The sequence below is a fragment of the Bos mutus genome, chromosome 9 (assembly GCF_027580195.1).
Source record: "Bos mutus isolate GX-2022 chromosome 9, NWIPB_WYAK_1.1, whole genome shotgun sequence".
NCBI lineage: Eukaryota > Metazoa > Chordata > Mammalia > Artiodactyla > Bovidae > Bos > Bos mutus.
This window is the reverse complement of record NC_091625.1, coordinates 82,862,225-82,879,895: the sequence shown is the minus strand read 5'-3', so window position 1 is coordinate 82,879,895 and position 17,671 is coordinate 82,862,225. Positions and strand designations below refer to the sequence as shown.

General features: G+C 44.2%; 1 protein-coding gene across 3 annotated transcripts in view; it reads left to right on the top strand.

Moving 5' to 3' along the window:
* The window catches only part of EPM2A (EPM2A glucan phosphatase, laforin), a 109,061-nt gene extending 93,426 nt beyond the window's left edge, over positions 1–15,635 (top strand). For all 3 annotated transcript variants that reach the window (XM_070376816.1, XM_070376817.1, XM_070376818.1), the window contains exons 3-4: positions 4,196–4,437; positions 13,219–15,635. In XM_070376816.1, coding sequence (XP_070232917.1) covers positions 4,196–4,437; positions 13,219–13,496 — 520 coding nt within the window. In that variant the 3' untranslated portion in view covers positions 13,497–15,635. The remainder of the gene's footprint in view (positions 1–4,195; positions 4,438–13,218) is intronic.
* The last annotated feature ends 2,036 nt before the right edge of the window (positions 15,636–17,671 follow it).

Genomic DNA, 17,671 nt, shown 5'->3' with positions numbered 1-17,671 from the left:
TGAACTCCTTATAGCCAAATTCAGACTGAAATTGAAGAAAGTGGGGAAAACCACTAGACCATTCAGGTATGACCTAAATCAAATCCCTTATGATTATACAATGGAAGAGAGAAATAGATTTAAGAGTCTAGATCTGATAGAGTGCCTGATGAATTATGGGCAGAGGTTTGTGACATTGTACAGGAGACAGGGATCAAGATCATCGTCAAGAAAAAGAAATGCAAAAAAGCAAAATGGCTGTCTGAGGAGGCCTTACGAATAGCTGTGAAAAGAAGAGAAGCAAAAAGCAAAGGAGAAGAGGAACGATATAAGCATTCGAATGCAGAGTTCCAAAAAATAGCAAGGAGAGATAAGAAAGCCTTCCTCAGTGATCAATGCAAAGAAATAGAGGAAGACAATAGAATGGGAAAGACTAGAGATCTCTTCAGGAAAATTAGAGATACCAAGGGAACATTTCATGCAAAGATGGGCTCAATAAAGGACAGAAATGGTATGGACCTAACAGAGCAGAAGATATTAAGAAGAGGTGGCAAGAATACACAGAAGAATTATACAAAAAAGATTTTCATGACCCAGATAATCACGATGGTGTGATCACTCACCTAGAGCCAGACATCTTGGAAAGTGAAGTCAAGTCGTCATCACTACACAAGTAGTCATCACTACGAACAAAGCTAGTGGAGGTGACGAGATTCCAGTTGAACTATTTCAAATCCTGAAAGATGATGCTGTGAAAGTGCTGCACTCAATATGCCAACAAATTTGGAAAACTCAGCAGTGGCCACAAGACTGAAAAAGGTCAGTTTTCATTCCAATCCCAAAGAAAGCCAATGCCAAAGAATGCTCAAACTACCGCACAATTGCACTCATCTCACCCACTAGTAAAGTAATGCTCAAAATTCTCCAAGCCAGGCTTCAGCAATACATTAACCATGAACTTCCAGATGTTCAAGCTGGTTTTAGAAAAGGCAGAGGAGCCAGAGATGAAATTGCCAACATCTGCTGGATCATTGAAAAAACAAGAGAGTTCCAGAAAAACATCTATTTCTGCTTTATTGACTATGCCAAAGCCTTTGACAGTGTAGATCACAATAAACTGGATAATTCTGAAAGAGATGGGAATACCAGACTATCTGACCTACCTCTTGAAAAACCTGTATGCAGGTCAGGAAGCAACAGTTAGAACTGGACATGGAACAACAAACTGGTTCCAAATAGGAAAAGGACTCCATCAAGGCTGTATATTGTCACCCTGCTTATTTAACTTCTATGCAGAGTACATCATGAGAAACACTGGGCTGGAAGAAGCACAAGCTGGAATCAAGATTGCCTGGAGAAATATCAGTAACCTCAGATATGCAGATGAACCACCGTTATGGCAGAAAGTGAAGAACTAAAGAGCCTCTTGATGAAAGTGAAAGAAGAGAGTGAAAAGGTTGGCTTAAAGTTCAACATTCAGAAAACGAAGATCATGGCATCCAGTCCCATCAGTTCATGGCAAATAGATGGGGAAACAGTGGAAACAGTGGCTGACTTTATTTTGGGGGGCTCTAAAATCACTGCGGATGGTGATTGCAGCCATGAAATTAAAAGACGCTTACTCCTTGGAAGGAAAGTTATGACCAACCTAAACAGCATATTCGAAGGCAATGGCACCCCACTCCAGTACTCTTGCCTGGAAAATCCCATGGACAGAGGAGCCTGGTAGGCGGCAGTCCATGGAGTCGCACAGAGTCGGACACGACTGAGCGACTTCACTTTCACTTTTCACTTTTCACTTTCATGCATTGGAGAAGGAAATGGCAACCCACTCCAGTGTTCTTGCCTGGAGAATCCCAGGGACAGGGAAGCCTGGTGGGCTGCTGTCTATGGGGTCACACAGAGTCGGACACGACTGAAGTGACTTAGCAGACAGCATATTAAAAAGCAGAGAGATTACTTTGTCAACAAAGGTCTGTCTAGTTAAGGCTATGGTTTCTCCAGTAGTCATGTATGGATGTGAGAGTTGGACTATAAAGAGGGCTGGGCACAGAAGAATTGATACTTTTGAACTGTGGTGTTGGAGAAGACTCTTGAGAGTCCCTTGGACTGCAAGGAGATCCAACCAGTCCATCCTAAGGGAAATTGGTCCTGGGTGTTTATTGGAAGGACTGATTTAAAGTTGAAACTGCAGTATTTTGGCCACCTGATGTGAAGAGCTGACTCATTTGAAAAGACCCTGATGTTGGGAAAGATTGAAGGCAAGAGGAGAAGGGAACGGCAGAGGATGAGATGGTTAGATGGCATCACTGACTCAGTGGACATGAGTTTGAGTGAACTCCGGGAGTTGGTGATGGACAGGGAGGCCTGTCTCGCTGCGTTTCATGGGGTCGCAAAGAGTCAGACACGACTGAACGACTGAACTGAACTGAACTGAACTGGAGAAGGGAATGGCTACCCACTCCAGTATTCTTGCCTGGAAAATTCCATGGACAGAAGAGGCTAGTGGGCTATAGTCCACGGGTTGCAAAGAGTTCGACATGACTGAGCAACTAACATTTTCATTTTTCCCCTCTTTAGGGCACCATGAAGTCTTTTCTGGGTTTCCAATGTTTCTCTTTGTTTAAAATTTTATCCTTTTATTTTTTCCATAATAATCTTCAATATCCACAAGGAAATTCCTGCCCCCAGACGGCATCAGATTCCACAGGTTAATTGTTTAGTCCTATAAGACACCCGCCATGCCCTCAACCTGCCCTCAGAGGTCAGTTGCAAGCCCAGGTTTGTTACCTGTGTTTCTGACTGACTGGCTACACACTAGGGATTCCCCATACCCCTCCTTAGACTTGCATTTGATTAATTTTCTACAGCAGGTCACAGAACTCAAAGAAACACTTTACTTACTAGATCACCAGTTCATTATAAAAGGATGTAACTCAGGAACAGTCAGATATCAGAGATGCCTAGGGGAAGGCATTGGAAAGGAGCAGAGCTTCCATGTCCTCTGCTCTCCCATTATCCTGTATTCACCAACCTGGAGGCTCCCCAAACTTTGCTGTTCGAGGTTTTATGGAGGCTTCATTTCATAGGCCTCGTTAATGAAATCACTGGCCAAAGATGACTGATTCAATCTCCAGTCCCTCTCCCTTCCTAGGAGATCAGGGGGTGGGATGAAAATTCCAACCTTCTAATCACAAGGTTGGTAACCCTGGCAACCAGTCCCACCCTTAGCTGCATTTCAAAAATTACCTCATTAAGAAAAGACACCTTTATGGCTGTCATCACTTAGGAAATTTCAATGGATTTAGGAACTCTGTGTCAGATATGGGGATGAAGAACAAATATATATTTCTTATAATAAATCACAGCATCACAGTATGTCTACTTATTTGTTGCTATTGTTTTTATAATGTCCTCTAATAAAATTTTATAGTTTTTTCTGGATTAAAGACATTCCTAGGTATTTTATAATTTTGTCATTATTTTTGAATAAGACTTCCCCTCCTCCTCCCAATCTATTTCTACCTGGCTATTAGTAGCACAGAGGATGGTTATTTGATTTTTGTGTATTTTCCTTCATCCAGATAATTTAATCTTAATACTTTTAATATTGTTCATAGCTCTTATAGTTGAATCTTTTTTGACAGAGAGATATTTCTTCTTCTACATTATAGCTTTAGATGAAGCATATAGAATAATGTTGAATACTAATGGAAATAATCCTTACTTTGATTTTATTTAAAAGAAGATTGTTATTAGTTTCTCTTAATCTCATACTATTTGAAATTTTTATACAGAGCTTTAAACAGGAATGATTACTGAATTCTAGCACATATTTTCCAGAATTTATGATATAGTCATAGGAATTTTGCCCTTAATTTGTTAGTACTTTGAAATATGTTGATGGATTTCCTAATATTGAACCACATATACATTCATGGAATAAGTATACCATGGTGGACTTATTTTAATATATTGCTAGATTTGGTTTCCTGATGCCTATACCCTGAACCTTCTAGTTAATTGAATTATTTGTTTCCCTCAAAACACCACCACCAGTATTTTTGTCTTTTAATAATAATATTGGTTCTCATGTTCTTAATACAGCTTTTCCTGTGCCCAGTGTTAAAGGTTAATTGCATTTTAATACTGCGTGTTTTATGCAGCTGCTGTAACACCAACAATAGTTATAGTTGACTCCATGTATTCTTCTTAGGATTCTACCAAATATCTGGCTGGGTAGCTGCCCTCGCCAAGTGGAACACGTAACCATCAAACTGAAGCATGAACTAGGGGTTACAGCTGTAATGAATTTCCAGACGGAATGGGATATTGTACAGAATTCCTCAGGCTGTAACCGCTACCCAGAACCCATGACACCAGACACTATGATTAAGCTGTATAAGGAGGAAGGCTTGGCCTACATCTGGATGCCCACACCAGATATGAGCACTGAAGGTGAGTGTCCGAGGGAGCTTGTTGGATGTATTTCAGAGAAGCCCCTGTTGGTTTTTGCCTGTCTGTCTGTCTGCCTATCTACCTACCTACCTGTCTATAACTGAAAACCTGTATGTGAATGATAGATATGGAAAAATATAAGGTTTGGGGTTATTTTTATATATATATTATATATATATATATATATATGGTATAGATAAGATATATATATCTTTTGACACCTTGGCTAAGATTCTGTTTCACATTGGTTCTTTTAATTTATTTATTCATCAAACATATTTATTGTGTATCTACTATGTGTGTGGGGCCCTAGGCTGGTGGCTGGGCATTCAAAGGTGAAGAAAAGCAGGCACAGCTCCTGTCCTCATGAAGCTACAGTCCAATAGGAAAGATAAGCAGTAATCAAATGGCTGCAAATAGAAATGTAAAGCTCTGGTCAGTTTTCTGATTAGAAAGTTACATAGATGCTGCAATGAGAGCACGCACAGGCAAATCAGACCTAGGAAGAAGGGCCAGGGAGGGTTTTCTTGGGTGTGCTTGAGCTGAGATCCAAAGTGGGAGTTGGGCACAAGTGAGGTGGGCAGAGGCTTCCAGACAGAGGGAGTAGCTTGGAAAGAGTCCTCCTTGCAGGAGAGCACGTAGTGTTGTAGGAACTGAAAGATGAGCAGTGTGGCTGCCAGTCTGGGAAGCAGGGAATAGAGTCCTGCACGACTTGGGACACAAAGAAAACTTGAGACTCTATCCTTATGCAGTGAGAAGCAGTTGAAAGGGAGGGCGGCTGAGAGATGCCAAGATAACCTTTCTCCCCGCCACCCCCCAAAAGTGCCCTTTGATTGCAGTTTGGAGTACGTGGGGCTGGGCCCACAGCGGGTCTGGGGAGGCCAGTTAGGAGTTACTGCAGCAGTTACGGTGAGAGGTAAGGAGAGAGAACCGCAGCTCGGGGCAGGGTGGGGCTAGTGATGCTTCCATTTACTGCACAAACACCGGCTGAGCCTGTCTCCTGAAGAGGGAGTTAGGGTGTGACCCGGGTGCTGCCAAGAATCAGAGACAAATAAGGAACAGTTTGATCTCGTGGTAAGAGGCAGTAAGGCAAGTTCAAAGCTAATTAAAGTGCAAAGAAGAAGGTAATGAGGATGAGTCACGCGGGCTAGGAGGCTTATGGTGTGGGAGGAGAATTTCTGCAGAGAAGCAGAGGGAGGCCATGTGAGTGTCCTGGGATTTGAGGTGGGTGTGGTAGGTCAACGTAGAGGGAGAAAGGGCATGCCGGGTGGGAGAAACAACCAAGGCACAGAGGCGTGAGGTTTTAGAGGAATAATCTGTATTTCAGCCTGGTTGGGGAATAGGGTTCTTGAAGGAAAGGAGTGGAGATCTCTGAATCCAAGGGAACAAGCTACTCGAATAATATCAATCAGAGGCCAGCAGAGGGCAGCAGAGAGCTATGGACTAGCGCAGAATGAGGGCGTTACAGTTCAGTTCAGTCTGCGACCCCATGGACTGCAGCACGCCAGGCCTCCCTGTCCATTACCCACTCCGGAAGCTTGCTCAAACGCATGTCCATCGAGTCGGTGATGCCATCCAACCATCTCATCCTCTGTCGTCCCCTTCTCCTCCTGTCTTCAACCTTTTCCAGCATCAGGGTCTTTTCCAATGAGTCAGCTCTTCGCATCAGGTGGCCAAAGTATTGGAGTTTCAGCTTCAGCATCAGTCCTTCTGAGGGCATTTGGTGAACTGCTATTCTGGAGGAAAGAAGGAAGACAGTGATGCCCAGCAAGGAAAAGTTTCTATCATCAGTCGTCTTCCCCGCAAAATGCATTATGTATCAAACTCTGGTTTGAACAATTTCGAACGTTAACTCATTTAATTCTCATGACAAGAGTCCAGGCAGGTGTTATCTCCATTTTGCTGAGAAAGAGAATGAGGGACACAAAAGTTAAGTAACCTGGCTGGTGTCATACCGGAGAGACACAGCCTGGATTTCAGCACACGCAGTCAGACTCAGAATACTGCGCTTGCCACCGTGCAATGAAGCTTCTCTACATGCTCATATGGACTCTTCATGCACTTTATACAGACCACCACCCACATTTTTAACCTGCCATGTTCATCATCAGCTGGATTTAGACAAAAACATGAGTTTCTTGGTCTTCCCTGGTGGCTCAAAAGGTAAAGGATCCACCTCTAATGTGGGAGACCTGGGTTCGATTCTTTGGTTGGGAAGATTCCTTGGAGAAGGGAACGGCTACCCACTCCAGTATTCTGGCCTGGAGAATTCCATGGACTGAGGATCCTGGCAGGCTACAGTCCAGGAGTTGCAAAGAGTCGGACACAACAGAGCAACCTTCACTTTCACTTCGTGAGTTTTTAGGGAGATAGCTTGTCTCCCCAGTCAATACTCCAAGATGTAGGTGGGGACCGGGGGACTCTGACAGTCTTAGGACCTTGGCCATCTTGACTCTTTATGAATATTTATGGTCCTGCTGGCCAGGCCAGGCCCCTCAGTGGGTCTGTCTGAACTGAACTATCATTGGGGATGAGGAATTATTTTTCTTTCTGAAGGTTTGGTTGGTTGGTTACTCTTCTTGGTAATGAATGCTGATCCAAAGAAGCTTGATTTAGCTTCTAGAGCTCCGTCTTTTTTCAAGGAATTAAAAAAACCCGAAACATTATTTGCACAGAAAAGCACGGTGAGCCTGGGTCGTATTCGCCCTGTCCAGTTTGCTTCTCTGGCTTCAAAACTGAGAAGGTTGCTAGGATAGTGTGCCCATGGCTTCCAGGGAGGGTTTTGATTTTCACTTCTTTGGTTGTGATCTTCTAGCTTTGTTATCCCATTGGAATAGGATGTGAGACTAGGCTCAGAGAAGCTGAGATAAATATGGCCTGCCCTACCCCATGCACTGATTACCCCAAAACCCTGCTAACTGGTAGGCAATTTGCTGGATAGTTTGGGAATATGCAGAAGCCTGAGGGAAAATGCTACCCCCAAGGAACCACTGTAATTTGTATTAAAATCTTGTGGGGTCATGGAGTCACCAGGACCCACGCATACAGTGGACTGTCTTTCACACTGAGGCAGTTTAGAAACAAGAGAAATGGCAGCAAAGTGAAAGCTCCCACTTGAAAAAGGCCAAAACCCAAGAGTAAAGAGTTTCTTTGGTTCAGCAAAACCTGGGGGAGTAATCAAAGGGTTAACAACCACTCCTGAATTACAGAGGAATTTTTGACCAATAGATCAATCTCCGTGGCTCACAACATTAGCACAATGAACACATAGATTAATTCAGCTGAATATTTTTAGAACTCTAGAGAAAGATCCATCTGGAAGTGTTTTGAGCCACAGCATAACGCTGTCAGATAAAGTCTGAGAAGGAAGACAGTTTGTTAGGCCTGACTGTCACCACTGGTTGTCACAGACCTGTTATAATCAATTGTGCCATCGATTCTCACTCTTGTACTTTTTGTCATGCAGAAGGGTTGGGATTGTTTAGGTTTTTGTTCTCTTCTTTAAAAAAAAAAATTTTTTTTTTTTGGTTTGTGTCTTTCACCTGAGAAATGAAAAGCTCCCACATGTAGCACTCACCTGAACACATAAAATCTGTTCACTAGAAGTAAGTTATCCTTCACACAGGAAGTACTCAGACTGTGTTTTGACCTCTGTCAGCACAGTGCCATTTATAACAAACGGTCTAGCCTGCCTCCCAAATGGGTTAATATGCTCTCCAGAGTCCTTGGCCACCCCTTTGTTGCCATGGTCTGAGTCTGTTCTCTGACTCAACACACTAAATGCAGTGTTGCCATGAGGCAAAGACACTGACCTTGGAGCCACGGCACCTGGGCTTGAGCCTCATCACCCTGGAGCAGCTGTGTGATACGGGCAGACTTGGAAAATGGGGAGTAATAATATCTGCCTTACAGGATTATAGCAGTAGAATAAGATAATTGATATGGAAGAGCTTTGAAAATTCCAAAGTTGGGGCCATATTATCAGTGCCAGTTCTTCTGTTTCTATTAAAGGGTGTTATAGATAACAGGGACCTTATCTATATTAAAGAAAAGAAGATGCACTCAAATAAAATTGTAATATATTCAGCATTAATCTGCCTCTGGATTAAGATAGGAAAGACATGTGTGTGTGTGTTGGAAAGGCTGAAACTTGTGCCAGGAACAATTTCTTTCAGGGTCAGCCTTAGGTCAACCTCAGATATCTTCAGGGACCCCGAAAAGCCATTCCAGAGTTGGATTAACTTGGAGGAGATGTGGACCAGAAATTAGATAAGAAGGGTCTTGGACTGTCTCAGATCAAATCGGTATTAATGGTTTTGTTTTAGTTAAAGTCACGTATTCAGTGAATGTTTGTTGAAGCATCTACGGGGAGTCAAGGCCTGTTTTAAATCCAAAGTAAAAATCACGGAAGGTGGAGTGTTTTGCTGGACCTGCACTGGCTTTAAAATTTTCAACCTACTTGCCAACATTTAAAATTTGGAATATTTTACATTAAAAAAAAAAATCAGTGGTTCTCTCTTGCTTTGGGGGTATTGTTATTTTTAAAAATGGAAGCACTTTATTGAATTAAATTCCATCTGGAGGCTAAACATACGAAACATTCAAGTTAGGGGCTCTGGTTGACGCTGGCTTTATTGTGTGAGCCCAGATCCTGGGCACCCTCGTGTGATTCCTTGGTGGGTTATGTGTAAGAAATGGAATATTTCCTGCCATATCAGTAAACAAGGATGTCAAGTCATCAGTGATTCCAGCCCTCTGATGTGAGCTTGTGAGGTCAAAGGGCACTGAGGAAGAAGAATACCCATAATCCAGAGCACTCAGACTGCAGTCACTCCCTATGGTTGAGCCCATAGGAGCTCAGGATGTGAAGAGCACAGGATACTGGCCCCAGAATAGCTCAGATGTATATGAAAGGAATGGTTCCAGTGAGCTCAGACTCTTGCATCTTCCCCTACATAGAAAAGATACATTCCTTAACTGGGGACATCTGGTTTCCTTTACTTAACAATAATGTTTTGATGTTCAAACTCCCTGCCCTTTGTTGTAAAACTTCGATATAACCTGGCAAATCCCCTCACCTCCTTGGAGCAGTTCTCTCAGGGTGACTTGAGATGCTGTCTCCTGGGCTTAAAGTCCTAAAAATTCCCATCAAATAAAACATAACTCCCAACTTTTAGGTTGTGATTATTTTTTCAAGATGACGTGTATTTGCTCAGGCTCCCTAGAATCAGTTTTCAAGCAAGAAGACAAGCACTTGTAGGGCACAGACAGCCATCTGGGTAGGGACAGAGATGCTGAGCCCCAGGGAGGGTGTCACTGTCCCATTGGGGTGACAGCTGCAGCATGACTAGGGAAGTGGGGGACAGGGGCTCACTGGGGCTTCACATTGACTGCATGGGGGCCAGCAAGCCAACCATGGACCAGCTAGGTTAGGGAAGATAGTAGTACAGAGGTTAAAAGCAGAGACTTCAGAATTTGGACGGCTGGGTTGGAGTGGCCGTTAAGGAATAACCTTGCACAAATTTCTGATATGACTGAGGGTGACATCAGTGCCAGGCCCACATTTGTTTAGAGGCGGCTGTAAAGGAGCCATTGCACACAGAGCTTAGAACAGCGCTGAGCAGATAGAAAGAGCTCAGTACATGTTCGCTGTCATCAATCAAAGTGAAGTGAAATGAAAGTCATTCAGTCGTGTCCAACTCTTTGCGACCCCATGAACTGTAGCCCACCAGGTTCCTTTGCCCATGAAATTCTCCAAGCAAGAATACTGGAGTGGGTAGCCCTTCCCTTCTCCTGGGAATCTTTCCAACCCAGGAACTGAGTCTCCCGCGTTACAGGCTGATTATTTACCATCTGAGCCACCAATCAAAGCAGAGTCAAAATAAAGGAGGGCTCCAGCTGAGGCCAGGCTGAGATGGGTGGGCATCCTAGATAGGCTGGTGCCCCTTTTTATTCTTTCTTCATGTTATTTAAATAAGTGTTCAGCAGTTCTTAAGTGGGACGGCTGAGTGATTCTAGAAGACCTCTAGTGGGTGAGACCTGTGTTTAAACTGGGAGCCTTCTGGAGTTTCCGAGTGGCAGCTGACATTTACATTCCAGGATTATGTGTCTGAGCTCACTGAACCTTAAACTAACACAAATCCTTTCTCAACTTCTAAAATACCTGTTGAAGAATCTTTTACAGATAAAAAGGAAAGGGGGAAATACTAGGTCATTTTGGCCACTTGGTGTAGATCCTTCCTTGGGGTACTTCTGGCCAGAGAGAAGGTCAAGGGAGGGGATTCTGATGAGTCCATGTAGACCTGGCCAGGGCAGGCTGGTCCTGATGCTACAGAAGCTGAGCATTAACTCTGGGTCTCTGACTCCAGCAGCTCCTCCTGCCAATGGCCACTGTGGTCTACTTGTGTATTGGGCATTTACTGAAAACTCCCATTAAAAATGTTTCTGTTAATTCCCTGGCAATGAACATGGAAACTGGAGAGGCAACTGTAATGGGGAACTTGAGAAGTGATGCCAGCTGTGCCAGGAGCAGAAAGAGCCCAAGCTTCCTGGATCCATCACTGGAAGTTCCCTTCCTGACCAACAATCCTTAAACTTCTAACAACCTACCCCCCCGCACCCCTCTCCTCCATGGAAGAGAAGTTCTGCATTGGAACAGGCCTCCCAGTTACCAGCAGGGTCGCTCACACAGACCTTGGAGGTTTTGCCTCATCTGATTTTCCAAGTCAAATAGTGGACCAAATACACAGCCCTCTCCGAGACACCCAGCAGGACCGCTCTCTGATGCATGTGGAGTCTCACAGCTTGTTTCATCGCTGGTGTTTCTTCACTGCCTCTAGGAGACTGCTGTGAGTAACCCACTGTAAGGCAGGCGCCCAAGCTCTGTCCTCAGAGCACCCTGAACCAAGCACAGAGGCACAGATCAATTAAAGCTTATGGCACAGTTTGGACTCAGAAGTCAAGCAAGGCCTAGGGGCTAGTGTGACTTCAATTCAGATGCCCTCAGGGACTAGGCAGGGAACATGAAAGTGTGGCAACAGGCACTGGGGAGAGATGGAGCTGCAGGAACTGTGAAGTGTGCTCTGCTTAAATCACTCCTGTTAAAACTATCTCTAAACTGCCATGTGGGGCCTTTCAATTCCTTAGTCAGAGGGAGTAACAGAACGCCAGGAGCTACTAAAATCCTTTTTGGCTTCCATATAGATGTCTGACTTTGATACCATAGCAGGGTGGGCCTAAAGCTAAGGCCCCTCCTGTCACAGTAGAGTGGTCACTGGGAAGGTCTTCAGGCCACAGGGGGGGTTTTGGTAACTCTCTCCTTCTAAGGTGCTAATGCCTGATTGCAATGTGTTGTGTTGGCCCCTTCAAGGCACTTGCATTTTAAAAAAAGGACATCTAAGGAAAGTTTAAACTTACCTAAGCAGCTTCATGGGAGAATTCTAGGCCTCAGTGAGGAAAGGGCATTTCCCACCTCTGCAGTGATCCAGTGGGATGGTAAGTGTGAAGGCTGGACAGGCCTTCTCTGTGGCCCTCGAAAGATCCCCCGCTGGGCTGTGGTGTCTCCGTGTGGGTGAGGACAGAGAGCCGCTGGAGGATGTGAGGTCATAGCACATAGTTTTCACCCAAGTCTCTGTATAGTTTCCCTCTTCCACCCATTCTTGAAGTAATTTACAATGACCATCCTCCACCTTCCAAAAATAATCCACCAGATTCATTTTGCTCTGAGAATCTGAGAGCAGAAGAAACTCTAGGCAACTAAGAGTTTGCTGGCTTTAGGGGGCTCTCTGTGCCTAGGATGATAGAGAGGGCATGGGTCCAGCAGGCCTCAGCAGAGCATTGTATATCCTGTTTCAGTGTGCTGAGGGGAAGACACTGGACATCCAATCATCAGGACAGGAGCCACAGGGCAGCAACACCTATAATCATAATTGCCTAGTAAAGGGAAACTGAATCAGTGTTAATACACACTGTGATGCTGATGGTGGTGGTAGTTTAGACACGAAGTCGTGTCCAACTCTTTGTGACCCCATGGACTGTAGCCCACCAGGCTCCTCTGTCCATGGGAATTGCCAGGCAAGAATGCTAGAATGGGTTGTCATTCCCTTCTCCAAGGGATCTTCCTGACCCAGGGATCGAAGCCAGGTCTCCTGTGTTGCAGGCGGATTCTTTACTGCTGAGCTACCAGGGAAGCCCCAATGCACACTGTTATCTTGAGGGGATACATAAATGCCTGGCTACCCCTCGTGTATCAATTAACAAGTTAGCCGTTCCCCTGGACAAATCAAAATTGGCTTTTGTCTGATGAGGCAGATGGACTCCTTTAACCAAAAGGGACTAATTCTGCTTGCATTTACCTGGAAGATCCTATTGGATTAAAGGAAATTCAAGTGATAGGACCTGTGAGCTTCTCTTTAAAATCCTTTAAACCTCTGCCCAGACCCCTCTGATAGACGAAAGGACCCATGCTTCTGAGGCTAGGCTCTAGTGAACTTCCCTTTGAAGGGAGGTTTGCACGGATGCAGGCTCACTCAAAAGAGCAGCAAAATCCAGTGACAATTCAGATCTGACTTATTGCCTCCCGGCTGCTCTTTCCACTTTATGATGAGCAGGTTCTGCTATCGTCTCACCTTTTCCTTCTACACAAAGGAGGGAAGCAAGCTCCGCCATGCCCGCCTCTCCCGCCGAAACGCCGCGATTTCTGGGGTGCGCCGCAGGAGTGACTGTTAGGGGCGGCCGGGGTGGTTCCGTCTCACCGGTCTGTGCTGTGCTCTCTCAACGCAGGCCGCGTCCAGATGCTGCCGCAGGCGGTGTGCCTCCTGCACGCGCTGCTGGAGAAGGGACACACGGTGTACGTGCACTGCAACGCCGGCGTGGGGCGCTCCACCGCCGCCGTGTGCGGCTGGCTGCAGTACGTGCTGGGCTGGAGCCGCAGGAAAGTGCAGTATTTCCTCGTGGCCAAGAGGCCGGCGGTGTACATTGACGAAGAAGCCCTGGCCCGCGCAGAAGAAGACTTTTATCAGAAATTCGGGAAGATTCGATCTTCCGTGTGCGGTGTGTAGGGTGATGATGGATCTGCCTCCCTCCCTCCGAGTTTCCTTAGGAAGCCTGGAGTGATGCTAGTTATTGACCTAAAAGCCAAGATTCTTCCTCGACTGGAAAGACGGGTCCTGCCACCCCTACTCCCCCCACCCCCCAATCCTGACCCGCCTTCTTTAGTCTGGGGCTGACTTTCGGCTCTGCTTTGGTTGAACTGGATGTTCTTTGAAATATTTTGCAAAGGGTGCTGTGACTGATCCCGAGAAAAATCCAGGAGCAGTTGGGCTGTGCAGCGCGCTTCCAGCATCAGACGGAAAGGGAACGGGCTCAGGTCTGTGCCGTTGGGCAGATGGCATCTGCTGCACGGTCAGTGCTTTGCTGTCCTGTGGACTCACCACTGCTTTGGCTTGTTGTCTTGTGACTTGGCAGGCGGAAGAAAAGTTCGGGAGTTACCTAGATGTTACACACACACACACACACACACACACACACCCTTTTCTGCTGAACTGAAATGGAATTATAAAGTAAGAATTGGTCAGTTGGCCAAAGAAGAGAATAGAGTGGGTGAGAGCCTGGACTATGATAAAGGGAGAGCCCCATATGGCCCAAAACGATGACTTTCTAGCTTTTTTTTTTTTGCATCCTACTTTAGAGTTGTTAGAACGTGTTCCAAAGCCTCACCTTCCTTCTGTATGCACAACCCAGTGTGATGACCTCAGTAACCTTACTATCTTTATGTGTTTTAGCTGAGGCTCTGTGCGCAGAGCTAGGGTGCCCGCGTCTCAAGGCTGGTCAGGGATGAGCTGGAGTTTATCACTCAGGTTATTTGACTCAGTGTTGTGAAAAGCACAACACCTGTGGTGTTGCCAGCACACTTTGGTGAGTTCAGTCTCTCCCAGTGGAAGGTCAATTTGTCTGCAGCAGTTTCTACAGTGAGAAATGGAGCAGTGTTCTAACAGTCACCATAGAATTCAGGAAAGTTAGTTATCCTAATTTAAACCACAGTGGGCTGTCTCTAGGCTGGAGTGGCCTGAGCCATAGTCGCTCACAAGAGGAGCTGTGTTCCCAGAAGAGCCCCAAGTGCCAAAGCCCATAGTTAATTGTTTCACAGATTAGGGGTGATCCTGGTTTACCCTCAGTTTAATGCAAAACAGTTACTGTACCTCCAGACAGTGCAATTCACTATCTGGGGCTCTATAAGAAATTCAAAGATTAATAAGATTTTGCCTTCAAAAAGCTCATAGCCTAGAAGCATCCCTGTGTTCAATCAGGTGCACTGCAGGGTTGAACTGGCAATGATTGGCTGGTATGGGAAAGGGAAATAATTTTTATTGGGTGCCTCTTATGTGCTGGATGCTTTACAATCTTATGCAATGTGATCTTCATGGTACCCCATGTGGAAGGTTTTTATTATCTCTGTTATAGAGATGAGGAAACTAAGATTCACAGAGATGAAATCAACTGTCCTCAGTCATGTGGTGAATAAATAGATGAAATATGATAAGAGTTGTTTGACTCAGAGCCGTACTTTTTTCTGTTAACCTACAATGCTTATTTATTTTTCTGTTCCTTCTTTTCTTCCATAAATATTTATTGATAGTTGTGAGAGAGTCTGTTTTAGGAAGTATGGGAGCTAGAAGGACAAAAGGTGAGTTCCAGTGGAATTCAGAGGAGGGAGAGGTGTCCTGTAACTGGGACTCAGAGGAAATGGTGTTTCATTTGAGCAGAGAAGGCTAGACAGGACAAATGTATCCTGTGATTTTCAGAGTAAAATTTATAAGCTAAGATTATATAATGTGAAGACCATCTCTCTTGTTAAAAACAAGTAAAAATAACTACTGTGTTCAAGTAATCCATTTATAGTCAAAACGTGTTTGGTAAAATTTAATCTTAAAAATGGAATATTTCTAATTATATAAATGTGTGTGTGTGTGTGTGTATGTGTGTGAATTTCTTTAATGTCTAGGAAGTCCAGCTATGTAACTTCCACTATAGAAAGACATTTTTTTGGGTAGATTTTTCCCTGTTTTGCTTTGATAGACAAAATCAGTTTAGGGCTATTAAAAAATGTTTTTGAACAACTTCCCATCCTCAGTGAATGGGATGTCCAATGTATTTAAAAATCACCTGGAACTTTTGCTAAATAAAAGCATTAAAAATGACTTCTGTGTACAGGATTTTTAAAATGTTTCTAACTTAGTCTGAAATCTCAAGGAACAAACTGTTTCCTTATTTGAAAAAGAGTCAGTTGGCTGAGCTAAATTGTTTCTTCCTTATCACTCACTTTCTCATTAGCTGATCAAAATGGGCAGTTACAGGACAAAAGAAAGTCATAGGTGAGGACAGCACAAAGACACGAAGATGGAAAGCTCAAGGGTGTGTCAGAGAAAATCAAAGTGATGTTGTTCCATCAGCTGCTTGTCACTGGCATTAACAAAACTTTTCAGTCACACATTTTTCAAAGAAAATCATAACATCTCACCCAGGGTAAAGAAGTGTCCAAATAAATTTATTTTCTCTTAGACTCGAAACATTTTCCTTTAATTATTTTGTGTGCTAATGTTAGGAAAAATTAAAAAAAGAAACATACTGTTTTGATTAACATTAAGGTACGGGTGAAAACTATTTGGTTTGACCATTTTAAGAAAAAATGTGGTTAAAATTTTGGAAACTATAGGAAGTAATGAAGGGGGGAAAAAATTGAGGATGAGCTCACTAGGAAATGAGAAATTGCCATACATGAAAAAATACTGAATAACTAAATAGAGTCAGTTTGATCAGAAGTTAGAACTGAAAATATCTTTGGAGATAATCTAGTTTGATTCTTTTATTTTACAGAAGATCGAACTCAGAGACCTCAAATGACTCTTCCTGCAGCAAAAAAAAAAAAAAATGAATTGAGGATGGGTGGAAAGGGATGAGCTAGGGAGATAGGTCAGGAGATTTATTGCCGTGTTGATGGGTTGCAGGGGAGTTTCATGGGAGTGAGAGCAGACAGTGTTGTTAGTGGGGAAGAATTGGTGGGAGGATTAATGGAACCTGGAGTAAGTGCAAGAGAAATGGCTAAAATGAGAAAAAGCAAAGAACAGCAACATTTCCAAAAGAAGAAAAAGCAGGTGTTTCCTTTTATAACGATGCTACTGGGGAGATTGAGAAGGAAGATGTGAATGTAGAAACGGGGGGTAGGGGTAGGATCAAGTATCCATCTACTTCTCTATGGGACTAGATCACAATAGGAAAAAGGATCAGCTTGCTGTACTGTGTTGACCAAATAGAGGGGTGGGATGCACAGTGGCTTATTACCTGCTGGGAAAAAAGAGAAAATCTGAGAGGAGATAGATTAAGAATAAAAAGAGAAGGATGGGTGAAACTACCTCTCAAAACAACCAAAATAATGGCAATAATAGAACAAAGTGACAACTTGGCTCCTTCCTTCCCCAAACCCTTACTCCAGAAGTCTTCCCCAGTCCAGTTAATATAATAAGCTTGCAGAGTCTCAGGTTCAGACCTCAATGGAATTGTCATTCTTGCTTTTTGTTTTCTTTTTTTTCCTATTCCAGGTTTCCATTTCTATTGATCTGATTGCTGAGAAACCTTGGTGGCATTAAGTCATTTTTTGCCCCATTCTTCCTTTCAAACCTCACATTTAATCCATCAGGAAAATCTGTTACCTCTCCTTTCGAAATATCTATATAGCCTGACTATGTTTTACCTCCTCCCTCAAACAACCCTAGGTAAACCCACCATGAAGTAGACTGGACTTCAGAAACAGCCTCCTACCTGATCTCCCTGCCCGTGTCTCACCTTGCCTCTCCTCCTGCCCTTACCATGCTCATAAGTGGCCGGGGCAATCCTATAAAATGTATGTCAGATCATACCACTCCTATGCTCACAACCTCCAGTGTCTTGCCTTGTCGCTCAGAATAAAAGGACCTCCACAACCTGGTCCCCTGTTATGTCTCTGACCTCCTACTGCTTTCTGCCTCACTCTGCTCTACCCACATTGGCTGTCATGCTCCTTGATTATTCCGTGTAGACTCCTGCGTCAGGGCACTTGCACTTACTCTTCTCTCTGCCCGGAGTGGTCTTTTTCCTTGTATGTGCAGGGCTCACTCCCATCCCTTCTCTAGCAATGCCTCTCTGCACCACCCTACTGAAATCACCACACCCAGTCCCAGCCTCCCACTCCTCATTCTCT